This window comes from Leptodactylus fuscus, chromosome 2 (assembly GCF_031893055.1).
Source record: "Leptodactylus fuscus isolate aLepFus1 chromosome 2, aLepFus1.hap2, whole genome shotgun sequence".
Lineage (NCBI taxonomy): Eukaryota > Metazoa > Chordata > Amphibia > Anura > Leptodactylidae > Leptodactylus > Leptodactylus fuscus.
The window spans coordinates 249,473,839-249,487,736 of NC_134266.1; the positions used below are offsets into that span (position 1 = coordinate 249,473,839).

General features: G+C 43.6%; 1 protein-coding gene across 2 annotated transcripts in view; it reads right to left on the reverse strand.

Moving 5' to 3' along the window:
- Positions 1-1,750: 1,750 nt before the first annotated feature.
- The window catches only part of CAB39L (calcium binding protein 39 like), an 80,916-nt gene continuing 68,768 nt past the window's right edge, over positions 1,751-13,898 (reverse strand). For both annotated transcript variants that reach the window (XM_075266015.1, XM_075266016.1), the window contains exons 6-9: positions 11,850-11,909; positions 10,221-10,286; positions 7,670-7,813; positions 1,751-7,139 (exon numbers count right to left, since the gene is read on the reverse strand). In XM_075266015.1, coding sequence (XP_075122116.1) covers positions 6,960-7,139; positions 7,670-7,813; positions 10,221-10,286; positions 11,850-11,909 — 450 coding nt within the window. In that variant the 3' untranslated portion in view covers positions 1,751-6,959. The remainder of the gene's footprint in view (positions 7,140-7,669; positions 7,814-10,220; positions 10,287-11,849; positions 11,910-13,898) is intronic.

Below are 13,898 nucleotides of genomic sequence, written 5' to 3' on the forward strand. Positions count from 1 at the left end.
CACTAAGAGGGGCGGTCACACTTGCGCTGCTGTCCGCCCACCATGATTCCGCCGAAATTGCAGGAAAAACAGCTTGGGGGTGGCTTGTCAGCAGTCAGTTTAAAAACCCATTAATTTCAATGGGTTTCTAAACAAAACCGCCGACGTCCGTATGGAGCCTCTTCACCTTGAAAGCGTTTTTTTGCATGCACATAAAGTCAGAGCTGCAGGATGTTTCAGCTAGTGTCCATTGCTAAAATTTTGTAACGGTCAATAGCAATGGACACTACTGACGGTCACCAATGGTAGTGTAAATGCCCCCAAAGAACCAGAAAAGATGAAGCCAGCATTTGTTGTCCTCAGTGTCTAAAATTAGCAGCATTAAACTACTTATTAGGTACATCTTTAGGCCCAATGCACACAAGGGAATCCGGCCCAGAAAATCCAGCCTGTATATTGACTGGACCTCCTGATCTGAACATCGTCCTGCTAATATTATAATATTAAAGTTTGGATGTTTGTTCCTCGAACGCGCAAAAACGGCTGAATGGATTTAGATGAAATTTGGCACATAGATAATTTGTAACCTCAATTAACACATAGGCGACTTTTTATCCCAGTAAATGACATGGCTTCACGACTGTTATGAATTTATGTTCACATGCTATATTCCACTGCTCTTGAGCAGCTTATCTCAGCTTCTGAAAAAGCCAGGTCTGTTATCTCTCTATGTAAACACTCAGATAGCCCTCAGTCCATTGTGTACATGCATTTGCATATTATCTGATCTGCTCCAGGCAACATGCTGACACACTGGATGGGAAAACCCCTTTAATCCAAATTGCCAGTTTGCTACTTTTAAACATGCCGGGAAAAAGAAAATCTAATTTGTTGCGAAATTCTAAAAGAACGAGAGCTATGAAGATAGCCAGAAGTCACAGAGTTCTCCTCAAGCGGAGCTGAGGAGACAACACACCATTTTATGGTGTCCCAGCGAGCCGAGATGCCAGAACAATCACAGGCACAGCGCGAGAAACAAGTTCAGCGGCAGGTCAGCTTGACAGCTGCCGAAACGCTGGAGCAGGTGGATCATCAACGCCAACAACACGCTCATTATAAGGCATCCCAGCAAGCTGCTGGGATGCCGGAACAATCACAGGCACAGTGCAAGGAACAAGTTCAGCAGCAGGACAGCTTGAGAGCTGCCAAAATGCCGGAGCAGGTGAACCATCAACGGCAGCAACTTGCTGAATATAGGCAGATCATCGACACCAACAACACGCAGATGAAGTCGCGAGCAGAGGCTAGTGTTTTACAATGCTGGGAGTCCCTGCCTGCCTATAGCTTCACTGTCCATGATCTATACAGTGCAAGGCAGGGGAGGCACAGACTACTAGCATGGATGAGTCTTGGACTCCTGACTGGGTTCAGACTGGGAAATCTGGTCTATGTACGGACCAGATTTTCTAGTCCGGATTCTCCCATGTGTATGGGGCCTTAAAATGTGTAAATGGTGTGATGTGGTAGCCATATGTGAATTAGCACTAAATGCCAGACTGCACCTTTACTTACCATATGACACAATAGCATCTACAGGTGCAGCCCCGATAAATATCAGTCATCCACATGCACGTACCATGGCTTGGGCGCACCGTGTCCTAACCCTTATATGTTTGCTATAATTTGCTGTGCTTGCATTTTCAACGTGGGAATGATCCGTATAAAGCAGGGTGTGATCAATAACAGTAAAAACGGAAGCGTCAGACCAGCGATCAGTAACCGTGCCTTTAATGCTCTGTAAATATAATCTTATAAGTACAAACTGATGAGGATATACATTTATTTTATACACACAATAGTTTAAATAAGCAAATAGTTACTTGTTAGGTTTCCTCCCTTTTCTAAAGCGCAGATTGTAAATCCGGTTGCAGTACAGACATCTCACATTTGTAGAAAGGACTTTTACTTTGCAAACCAAAGTGCTGAGGTTTTACATCGTTCTGTAGGATTTACCTTGACATTGTGTCGGGGGTAAGGTGCGGCCTACAACTGTATGTTGAAACAACGTGACTGTGGCGTTGTATCCAATACCGCCATTACAGATTCTTTGCAGTTCTTACGGCATCTATCACATGTCGGGTTGTACTATATACAATACCTACTATATCATGGCGTACAGCAGGCTGAATAGGTGCTTTGTCATAGTTTATCACTGAACTAAGGCTGACCATACATATGGGACACCAGATACCGACAACAGTCCCAATATCCCTCATACACATGTATGCGTGTGTATGTTCTCAATAATCATCTGGTGGTATCTCATCTCCCAGAGAACTAAAGGATCAAACATGTTGAAATCCAACATGGCTGACCCTTCGCTCCCTGCCATCAGGGGAACAAGTTGGGGGCCCATATATGGTAGATGCCATGACCGGCCAGCTTAAAGCGGAGCAATTTCTCTTACCTTTACAAAGGGATGATAACCAGTAAGCTGTAGACCCTATATAGTAGAGATTAGAGATGAGCGAACACTGTTCGGATCAGCCGATCCGAACAGCACGCTCCCAAAGAAATGAATGGAAGCAACTGTGACGCTGACTTTGCCGGCGGCCGGTCGCCGTGCCAGGTGCTTCCATTCATTTCTATGGGTGCGTGCTGTTCAGATCGGCTGATCCGAACAGTGTTCGCTCATCTCTAGTAGAGATCCCACACTGTAGTACGGTAGAGCCGCGTGCTGCGCGGTCCTATGTTACGGCACACGGGATATACCACTCACACAGATACAATTTACCTGGTCTTCAGCTTACATAGCCAAGAATGGTTTGTTTTCAGTGAGACTTAAGGCATCTGCTTCTAGGGTCACAATCTCTTATTTTTTTACAAAGTGACAATATATTTCATTAAAGCATATCTGTACATATTCTCATCACATTCTTGTATCGTGCAGCGCCCACATCCATATTAAACAGAATTCATTTATCAAAAAAAAAAAAGAGGAAAGAACAGAAGTGTCCAATCTGATAGGCTTAGAGTGAATCTCCACCGGTAACATCAGGTCCTACATTCTGTGCTTTTTACAATAATATCTTGACAGTGGTTGAATGGCTGAGACAGAGCTCCAAATCTGCACCAACACTGATTTACAAAACCTGACAGCCTGTTGTCACCACTAGAGGGAGACTGGAAGCTTACTGCATGTTGTTCTATGTATAAACAGTAACCAGTCTGCTCCCTCTAGTGGAGGATCCAGGCAAAACAAGATTATATTTTAAAAGCATAAGCAAGCTTGTATTTTCTTTTTCATGAATATAAAGGTGACGGGAACAACGCTGAAATATGCTCGATTAGAAAAAGCGTCAGTGTCTTTTATTATTTACTTCTACCTTTACCTGCACACAAGCAGATCAGTTTACAATAAAGTCTATGGAGAGGGGAGGTGGAGTGAAAAAGAAGGAGGGAGGAAGAGGAGATACCATCTATAGAATTAAAGGGGTTGTCCAGATTCAGAAAGTTAATGTTATTGTCTGTATAAGGAGTAATTCTCTAATCTACTTTCTGCATCGATTCCTCACGGTTTTCTAGAGCTTGCTGTCATTTATAGTTTACCTCTATTGAATAAAAATCAGTCCATGGTCATGTGATATCCAGTCCATGGTCATGTGATATCCAGTCCATGGTCATGTGATATCCGGTCCATGGTCATGTGATATCCAGTCCATGGTCATGTGATATCCGGTCCATGGTCATGTGATATCCGGTCCATGGTCATGTGATATCTGGTCCATGGTCAGGTGATGGACACACAGGTGCACGGCTCGTTACAGTGACAGAACAGTAATCCAATATCTGTGCTGTAACGAGCTGTGCACCTGTGTGTCCATCACATGACCACGGACCGGATATCACATGACCATGGACTGATTTTTATCCACTGGATGTGAACAATGAATGACAGCAGAGCTCTAGAAAACCACGAGGAATAAATACAGAAAGTATATTGGAAAAATTGTCAACTTTTCATTATAAAACCAAAAACATTTATTTGTTGAAACTGGACAACCCCTTTAAGGCTAAGGCCCCACGGGTCGGAAACGCCAAGCTAAAGCGCTGTGGGAACAACTGCGGCGTGAACGCATTGCGGTTCTTCCTGCAGCGCTTTGAACACAAAGTTCACGGAGTTTTCCTCTGTGGACTTTCGCTTACCATTATATCTACGGGAATGCCGCCGGCATTTCCTTGGATATAATTGACATGCTGCAATTTTCAAAACCGCGTCAGTTTTGGAATTGCAGCATGTCTGTGCTGCGTTTTTTTTCCGCAAAGTGGGCATCGGATTCGCATGAATCCCATTCACTTTACAAGTACCGTAAAACGCCACGGCGTTTCCGGCCCGAGGGGCCCTGGCCTAAATGAGTAATTTCAGTTACAAGTAGGTCGGATACTGGTTCCAGATAACCCAAATGTGTTGTGAAAGAGAAAGGTCTCAATCTTCCTCCACTCTCCGTAGACTTCTATTGTACCGATAGGATCAGTTGCAGAAGATGGCAAATTCCTAAAGAAAATGACCCGTTTCTTCATCTCAGTACATAACAAAGTTTGCCATCTTCATCTGCACTTTGGATCTATATAAAAAAAAAAAGTTTAGCTTAAATCAATGTCCATGCAGGGGGTTTGGAGCTTTGTATCAGATACACAGACCAACTACTAAGACACGAAAGGGCCCAGAATTGTAACCCTATAGAAATGTTAGGATGGGCGTTCACGTTAAAGGAGATGAAAACCAAGCACTTAAAAAAAGACAAATAAAATTCATAACCAGGTTAACCCAATAATATATTAAAATTATATTAATAAAGATGAATTCCTTTACAAAGCCAACTCCTTTGCCTACTTAGATATAAAAAAAAAATAAAAAAACAAAACTTGTTTGAAGCCTTGAACGCCACAATAACGTGTTACGTCTTAGAGTGTGCGGGCAGCCACCTCCAGGGTGAACGCAGAGCAGGCAACACACAAAGACAGATGAGAGACCAGAGCCCAGTCACAGCTGGGCGACGCGTACGGGCGCCATCATTGCATCATCAGAAGAACATCCCCAAGGATGTCGGCGATACTCCTTAAGGAGCACTAAACACCAGAACAGATCTTACATGGATGCAATGAGCACTTTACAGAATACGACTGTTGTAGAACATCCATGAAAAGACTACCCTGTCTACTAGTGTATGTACAATCTGCCATTGTCATGCTGTACAGTCCAATTTACAATGACAAGGCAAGACATTCATGCATATATAGAGAAATCCATGGGTTCTGGAAACGCAGCTCTGATGCTGTGGCCTGTGCTACACATTAGAAATGCCTGATATACCGAATAGATCAAGATCATCGGCTAGAAATTAATGTCCACCCTTCAACTCCATTCTGTTGTTTTATATCCAAATAATTTCCTAATATACTTTTATAGTAATATTCTGTCTGCTTACAACCACCACTAGGGGGAGCTGAAGAGTTTTCACCATGCTGTTACATTTAAGGCATTTTCTGGGTTAAAATGATTGACGACCTATCCTAAGTGAGTGGCTGACACCAACACCTCCACCGATCAGATCAGAGAATGGAGCAGGAAGCCGCTCTTATCTCTGTGTAGTGGTAGAACAGAGTCACTGAAGCTTAGTCCTTATGTACTATCATGGTGTCTATCATACACATATCATTATGATAGACACTATGACAGTACTTAAGGTTTAAGTTTCATTCAAGTGAATGAGAGCTGATCTGCAGTACCTGGTCTGGCCACTACACCGAGAACAGAGCTGTCTGCTTCCTGCTCCATTCTCTGTGTATCAGCTGATGAGAGCAGTGGATTGATGGGGTTTTAGGGTGTTGGATCCTGATCGATCTAATATTGATGTCCTTTCTTCAGGATAGGTCATTCATATTTTTAGCAAAGAAAACCCCTTTAACTCAATAATAAAATAATTTGCACTAAGCTCCCTCTAGTGGTCACTGAAGGCTTCTGGAATATTAGTTTTTCAATGTAGGACTATGCAGATAATTACTGTTGTATCAGAAAGATGGAGCTTGACGACTGGAAAGATATATTCTGTAAAAAACATGATATTCACATCAAGGTGGTCCCCAAATGCAAACAGTCCTGTTATCCATCCCCTTTAAAGGAGAAGCTGATGGGGACAGAGAGTCTACTGCTAGGCACATTCAGGGATACTGTCCTACAGGTAACGGTGTAAAACAACAGGTGATCATCTGCCGTCTTAAAGGGGTTGTCCAGGTTTTTAAGAGCAGGCCATTTCTTTTAAAAATTCCAGTTCTTTCAGTGGCACCATTATGGTGGACCCCGGCCATGCCGCACCGATGAAGTTACATACATCATTCAAGCTGTAAGCGCTAAGGCCACTGGTAATGGGAATGGTGTACCCGACGCCATCGCTGCAGAACCAGCAGAGATGACTGGAGTCCGGAGTGGTGTTTGATTCAATGGGCAAGTAATGGTTAACTTTTCATGTTATACCATTTGGCAATTTTCCAAAAATATTGGATAACCCCTTTAGCGAGCAGAGTGCACTGAGCAGCCGCCGCTCCGTCATCACGCCGTTACCCGCGGGACCTTCTGCATGGATTCCATATTTGCTTCTAGCTCTGCACTTTGGAAAGTTTCAAGTGATATTAAAAATAAGAAATAATAATAATTCTAATAATTCAGATTCACATCATCATAGTGACCGTCCCTAGTGATTGTGAGGACAAGGAGACACCTCTCGCACCCAACTGCAAATTTCACATACCCACTGATTATAAAGAACATATATTTTTTTTTTAAGTTTTAATATAAAACCTTTATACTCTTGGCAGCTAATAAACTAAATAGAAACGAAAACGTAGGCACTGACGATGCCATGAGAACTCCGGAAAACACTTATTCAGATGATCGGTGGTAGGTGCGGCGCGGGAGACGGTCATGGGCTGGGTTTTTTCAAGTCTCGGATCTGTTTGATCAAGTAGTTCTTTTCATCTGAGAATTGTTCGTCGTCCGTCCTCTCCTTTTGGAAGCTGCTCAGGAACTCAATTAACTTGGTCTGGTTTTTTAACAGGATGTCCACGATCGGCTGCGTTTTGTTTGGATTTGCTACAAACACCTAAGACGTGAGACAAGGTGATGGATTAGTCGTGGGAAGACGTGGGGTTCACACGGTGGAATGGAGTGTACTGACTTACAGCATGGATGTACAGTACTAGAGACGTGCCTGGTAAGAGACGTAACACAGATGGGAAAGCTCAGCTCCACCTCCCGGACACTTCCCCATTCATATAATGCACTGACTTATTCCTATTAACCGTCGGCACTCCAGCTGTTATAAAACTACGACATCTACATCGGCTCATTCATTTCATACTCGACCTGCTGTACTTGGTACGCAAGTCAGGGGACGTGAATTTCTCCTATATAATGTGAAGATATTTGTGATGACAGGGGTAACACATCACTGTAAATATCCTCCCATTTGTCATGCACAGTGACGCTTATGAGTTTCCATCACCTGTGACGTACATGGGATTTTGGACACTTGCCTGAAGCGCATTGTCCGGAGCTCTCCTATAAAACGTTGTTCCCATGTTGTCTCTGCTGCCTGACACAACACAGAGCGCCGTCATATAAATACCTTACCTTAAACACATGGAACGCTTCAAACTGGATATTGGGGCTCTTATCTCTCAGCAGATTCATCATCAGCTTCAGATTTTCTGGTTTGCTGATGTATTTTGTCATGATGGAAAAGTTGTGTCGGTCCAGGATCAGCTCCCCCAGCAGCTTCAGAGGGAATGGAAGAAAAAACTATTAGGTTACAGACAAGCCAAGACTGGAGGAAGGGTGTCAGGAGTGGCAGTATGGGAACGGAGCGGGGCTTCCTATAGGGGTATCAGCCTTCATCTAGGAGACTCTTCAGAAAATGGAACCAGCATCTAACTGGTTAACAGTGGAAAATACTCTTATACAGTTCTGCCTTTATCACAATGACATCCAGGGACAGATCATAATTGGTGCGGATCCCTAGGCCAAAAATAAATTCCAATTTTTGGGAAGAGAAAATTGCTGGCCCCAGTTATACTTGGTACATGCCGCGGCTTTATGCTACGCTATATAAAACCATCATTCAGTAACAAAGGAAGGGCAACATATGGCCACTGGTGAAAACCGGGCATAGATATTCTGGCTTGCCTGTTATTCCCAGATTATGCCTTTAGGTTTCTTTGAAAACCAAGTACTTTATTACCCTGCCTTCCAATAGGTGGCAGTAGGCACAAATTCCTTTTTTTTTAAACCAATGAGGCCTTAGTAGCCTATTGCTTACCCAGCACGGCCATGCAAGTCCCTGTACCGGCCCCTTTATAATAGACATTACCCCTTCTGACCTACATATGGCCATATCATACCTACATAATAGTGCTGTAAAGTACTCAAATAATAGTGCTGAAATAAAATTAAAGATTAAATGACAGACAAAGATTATAGAAGATGGAAAATCCCTAAAGAGGGTGAGGAGCATTAAAAACAAAGCAAAAAGCACATTGTACTGTGTGGGGATCACTGTGGAGCAGATTGTACTGTGTGGGGATCACTGTAGAGCTGTACTGTGCATCGGCCACTGTGGAGCAGATTGTACTGTGTGGGGACCCTTCACTATTGTTATCACAGTATCTGTTTTATAGTAGACAAATGATATTATTACAGTCCTTATGTAACTGTCCACAATTGTGGATCCACAGTGTTAAGGTTAAATTGCCGTGCTGACACTTTGTGATAAATTAATGGGCTTTGAGTTGCAGTTTGGGCACTCGGCCTCTAAAAGGTTCGCCATCACTGACCTAGGGTATGGGAATGCTCCAGCACATACAATAGTGCATAGCACAGCTGACGCTAGGTTCACACCAGCGTTCTTCTTTCCGTTCTGTGCTTTCTGTCTTCTGCATGCCAGAAGACGCAAAGCACAGACCGGGTCCGGCCGTGAGCGTTTTATGCTCTCCGTTGCGAAACCGGATTTTTTAATCTGGACACAGAGTACTGCATGTCCGACTCTGTGTCCGGATTAAAAAAAACCGGTTTCGCGGCGGAGAGCGCAAAACGCTCACCGCTGGACATCTTTCTCACCCATTCAAATGAATGGGTGAGAAAGTCTCCTGCAGGTTTCCGTCTCCTGCCTCTGTTTTATGCAGGAAACGGAAACCTGCACAACGGAGAGGACAACGCAGATGTGAACGAGCCCTGATAGATTTACAGCGGGATTGAAAAACACCCCCCTCACTTGCCCAGGGGCGATTCACTGACATATTCCCTACCACATGCTAAACATCAGAATATAGAAAGTACTCAAATGTTTTTGACACTGCTCAAGGGATTTCTATTCGGGTGTGTTCACATTGTGTCTCTATAGTATATAGAGGGAGAATGGGGCTCTATGGATGGGTTTAAGCGTACGCTGCAGAAGCAGCAGGAATTACCTAGAGACAAGGCCGATCTGATAATATCTTCCATTTATAACTTACTAGTCTCCACATGAGGATACTCCACTGGTTCTTACATATATGACAAAATAGAAGGCTATCTTGGGCAAGACAATGAGGCAATTGTACACCAGTCTTACACAGTCTTACCAGGGAATGGAGGGGCTGTGGCCTCTTCATAAACGTGTCTATGGGCCGTGAGGACCACTGCCCCCCCACGCCTTCCTTCTCCAACAGTACAAGGCTATGGAAGAGTATTGTCAGGGGGGCTGTTCCTCATGGTCCAGTGATGTCGCCGAGCTGTAAAGCCCACCCTTCTGACAATACAGGGATATTGGTTCAAAAACTAACACCATAGTGCATACCGGGAAAGCGAACAGTGCACTGAATTCACTGACATGGGCTTTCTAGCTATATATAATCCTTCCGATACCAGAAGACATGAAAGGTCCTCTTTAAGTATACTCTGGCTTCAGGAATTGAAATGTTTTGCCCCAGGAAAGCCGTGTTCTGCTGCTATGGCAGAGATGTAGGGTTACATGTATTTGATGCCCAGGCTCGGTTCACTGTAGCAACAACTTCTCTTTGTTAGTAGGTCCCTACACAAGGTGTCCTGAATGGGGGAACCTCGCTATATGGCCAGATACAGCATACAAAATACTGCCATCTTCCTGAGACAATCACTCTAACCTTACAGCGTTACATGGCCCACTTACCTTCAATGACTGTCTTTTAGTTACATAGTTCTCAGAATGTAGAAGCTTTTCATAGTCATTAAATATCTAGGAAGAAACATGAAAGAGAAAGGATTACTAACAATAGAAGAGGACAAATGATAAGTCGCCTATAACAGATGGAAGTCAGAACTAGTGTCTCCTGTTACCTGCCAAAGTGTCCCTATAGGAGAAATGTGCTCAGGGAACCTTCCCTACAAAGACGTGTCCTCTTGATACTCACAGCTAACCGTATACACTGGTGTCACAGCTGGAGCTGTCTGTATACATGAGCGGATAACCCCAACAATCCCTGACACTCTTCATGGTGACCGATAGGCTGCTGGGTTATGATCTTATAACTTTTTGTGCCATTTTGGCTACCAACCTATAGCTATAATATACTGTCCCAATAGAGTGTACAGCTCTGCTTTTATAAACATGGCAGCTTACTTCCAGTGTCAGTCTTGTTCGAGATCTGTATAAGGTATCGCCTCTTGGCCCCATTCACGACAATACCACAAATAAGAGTGCTATTGTTTCTTGAAGAAAGCAGCCATGTCTGTTTTGATGCAACCTAACCCCCCCCCCAGTGTATTAATCCTTTTATACTGTATATACACAGGTATAATATATTATACATAGGGCTGTAGGGATTTTCATTGATCAGCCTATTAGCGGACATTAGCAACTTTATGACATTCATTTTCTATTCTCCTCTTTGCATAATTTAATCGACCATAAACTTCTGAATATTTCCTGCTAAAGCAACAGGGAAGATTGGAGAGTCCTGACCCTGCCATGTGCGGTTGTGGAAGGCTTCAAATGAGAGCTGCAATGACGTGATATCATCGAGTGGAAATGTATATTATCAGTATTCTTCCCTTTACCATTGTGGGCGATCCAATAACAGGGCAGGTTTACTTATAGAAGTGCCTATCTATATACTGACTATGTGTCATAGAACAACCCATTCAATTCCATGGAGAACAGAAGACGCCAAGTAAATGTAAGATGGTGACTATTCCATTGGCAGGAGAATACACAGCCACTGGTATGGTCCCATGGTGGTCAGGTTAGTATCCAGACTCTCCACTAAATAGCAGGTACTAAACCTGGATCCCACATGTACAGCTCATCCTCAATCCCATCACCACAGACAAACACTTCTCTACTGTCAATGTCTGTCCTGAAAATGGCGGTTTTCTAAATATCATGGTAGCGTTCTATTTTCGGTGGCAGGTTGTCATCATGTACTAAGCTTCCTCTATTAGAAGAGCACATGGCAGAGCAGTGGAAAAAGACAAGGTCAAAACAGGATTTCAGTTCCCAATCTGTCCCCACAACTTTATATCACGTCTTATTAGTTCAAGACCTGAACAACTGCTTGAAGATCAGATAAAGATAGGGACTGGGTTAGGGCTTGGACAAAGGGTAGGCAGAGTAGGCCTAAGCCTAAAGTGTTATGGGAGGTGAGGTGGAGGAAATGTGGGAAGAATTTACAAAAAAACAAATAAAATTAAAGACAAGAAGTGACATCTGTTGTTCTTCTGACAGATCAGAGCAACGGACAGTCACAAAGGGTGAATATTGCCTTATAGACTAAGTCAAGTGCTGATGTACCGTACTTACTCTATCATAGTTCTGTTCTAGAAATTCAGCTACCGTCAACTTGTGTCTTGTTAGCAAGTCCTGAAATAAAGTAATGAGATAATAAAGACCATTGCAGAGGAAAACATCATATAATACATTACATAGAAACGGTGTAAAGCCTGGACATTACTGTGATACACGTTATTGGTAGATTTTCCATCTGTAGTTTGCATCAGACATCCCTGTCATTGCAGAGCAGGACCCCATTAATCATAGGCGAAATAGCATCCCGAGTACAGTATACTGCAGAGAAGTCTATGGTGCAGATCAACTCACAGTGCAGTGGTTGGTCAAGCATATATAAAAGTTATACCACTAGGAATATACCGTGCATAGACATCATCATGTTCTTTGCAGTATTTGCAATTGAAAGTGATCTAGGAACTTTGCAATGATTACATTACATATTCTTTATAAATAATTTAAAGGGAGTCTGTCAGCAGTTTTGACCCCCTCAGTGCAGGATGCAGAGTGCTGTGTGAACCACTAGTTTGATGCCCCTGCTGCTGTGATCACAGATCCTTCATACGAGGTGACCTGATCTCTAACCTCTCCCCTCAGCCCTATTAGACACTAGAGTCACAGGGGATGGGCGCTGCACATGAAGTGGTTGCACTCCAGGGTGCTGCCAAGTCCAGCATGAACTATGAAGATGTGATATCAACAGAAGAGGGCTCAAAGTACTTCCTCAGGCTCGGTTCACACCTGCGTTGCCTCGCCGTTCCGGGATTCCATTCCCATCCACATTTTTTGCCCTTTCTGGGCAGAAACCTCACGGAACCCATTATAGTCTATGGGGTCCACAGGCTTCTGTGGGTAGCTGCTTTTTTTTTTTTTAAGCGGATTAGGTTCCCCGAATGCAGAAATAGAAGCCTCTTTATAGAGTCAGTGTACATATAGTCATGAGAATATGTATACATGGTATGATCAACTGGGCCTGGAGGACGGAGGATACTAAATATTTTATGAAATAGCAAATAAAAAGATGAAAAATGCAATCTTTGTCTAGCAAGCACAGCAGAACATTAACCAGAACATTAACCTGGTTCAGGCCCGGAAACGTTTTTCGGGATTTTCCGTACATGCGGATTTGAAAACTATCACATTTTTTTCCTTTGGGTTTTTGCGTATTTTTTGTTGATAAATACGGCTTTATTTTTATGTTTATTTTTGCTCTTCAATGTATTTTTCTTTTTTTTCTTTTAAACTAGCATTACCTGCGACTTCATCCGCGGCGCCCTCACTCCCTGCGCGACTCCCCTCCTACGCAGCACCACCCTCCCCCGCGCACCCGTCCTCCTACCCACCGCATGCGCGGCAGCGCCGAGCCCGTTTCGCCACCGTGCCGCACCCAAGGCCGCCACTCCCATCCACGCACAGCAGCCGGACCCATCCGCGGCATGTAACAACGACCCCCACCAGTGCTACACATACAAACTCCCCCCGGGGGGCCTAACAGTGAATGACAGCGCCCGTCCATGGCTATGCATACAGACATAGTGGTCAATCACTGTTAGGAGTACCCATTATTAGACTGTATTTTCATGGCCATAGGTTTCCTTTAAGGTGATCCGAATACAAAACTGGCTTGACCTGGTGCTTTTTGAGACATATATATATATATTTAGAGCTTTTTATCTTGCGGAAAGTGTTCTGGATGGCGATAATAACTGTGTAGTCAGTGGGGGGTATGGTGCAATCCCTGCATATGGTGCCAATGTACTGAATGAATGTCATCCATACAATGTAGTACCATGAGGTCAGTTCCTATAAATGTACTGAGTCCGTCAGCCAAGGTATTAACTGTCTCTTGGGCTGCAATACCTGGTAATAGAAAGGTAAAATAATCCCGTCCAGTATCAACAAGAATGAAAGAGGCGCAAAATATATAGTAAAATACGCAGATGGCCCAGCAGGGGGTGCATCACTAAAGCTACCATGCACATCAGAAAAACAGAATAGTCCAGCCTGCTGATCCTTATGCATATGGGAGCTTAATAGCTATCCCTCTATGGCAGATGTCAGGGG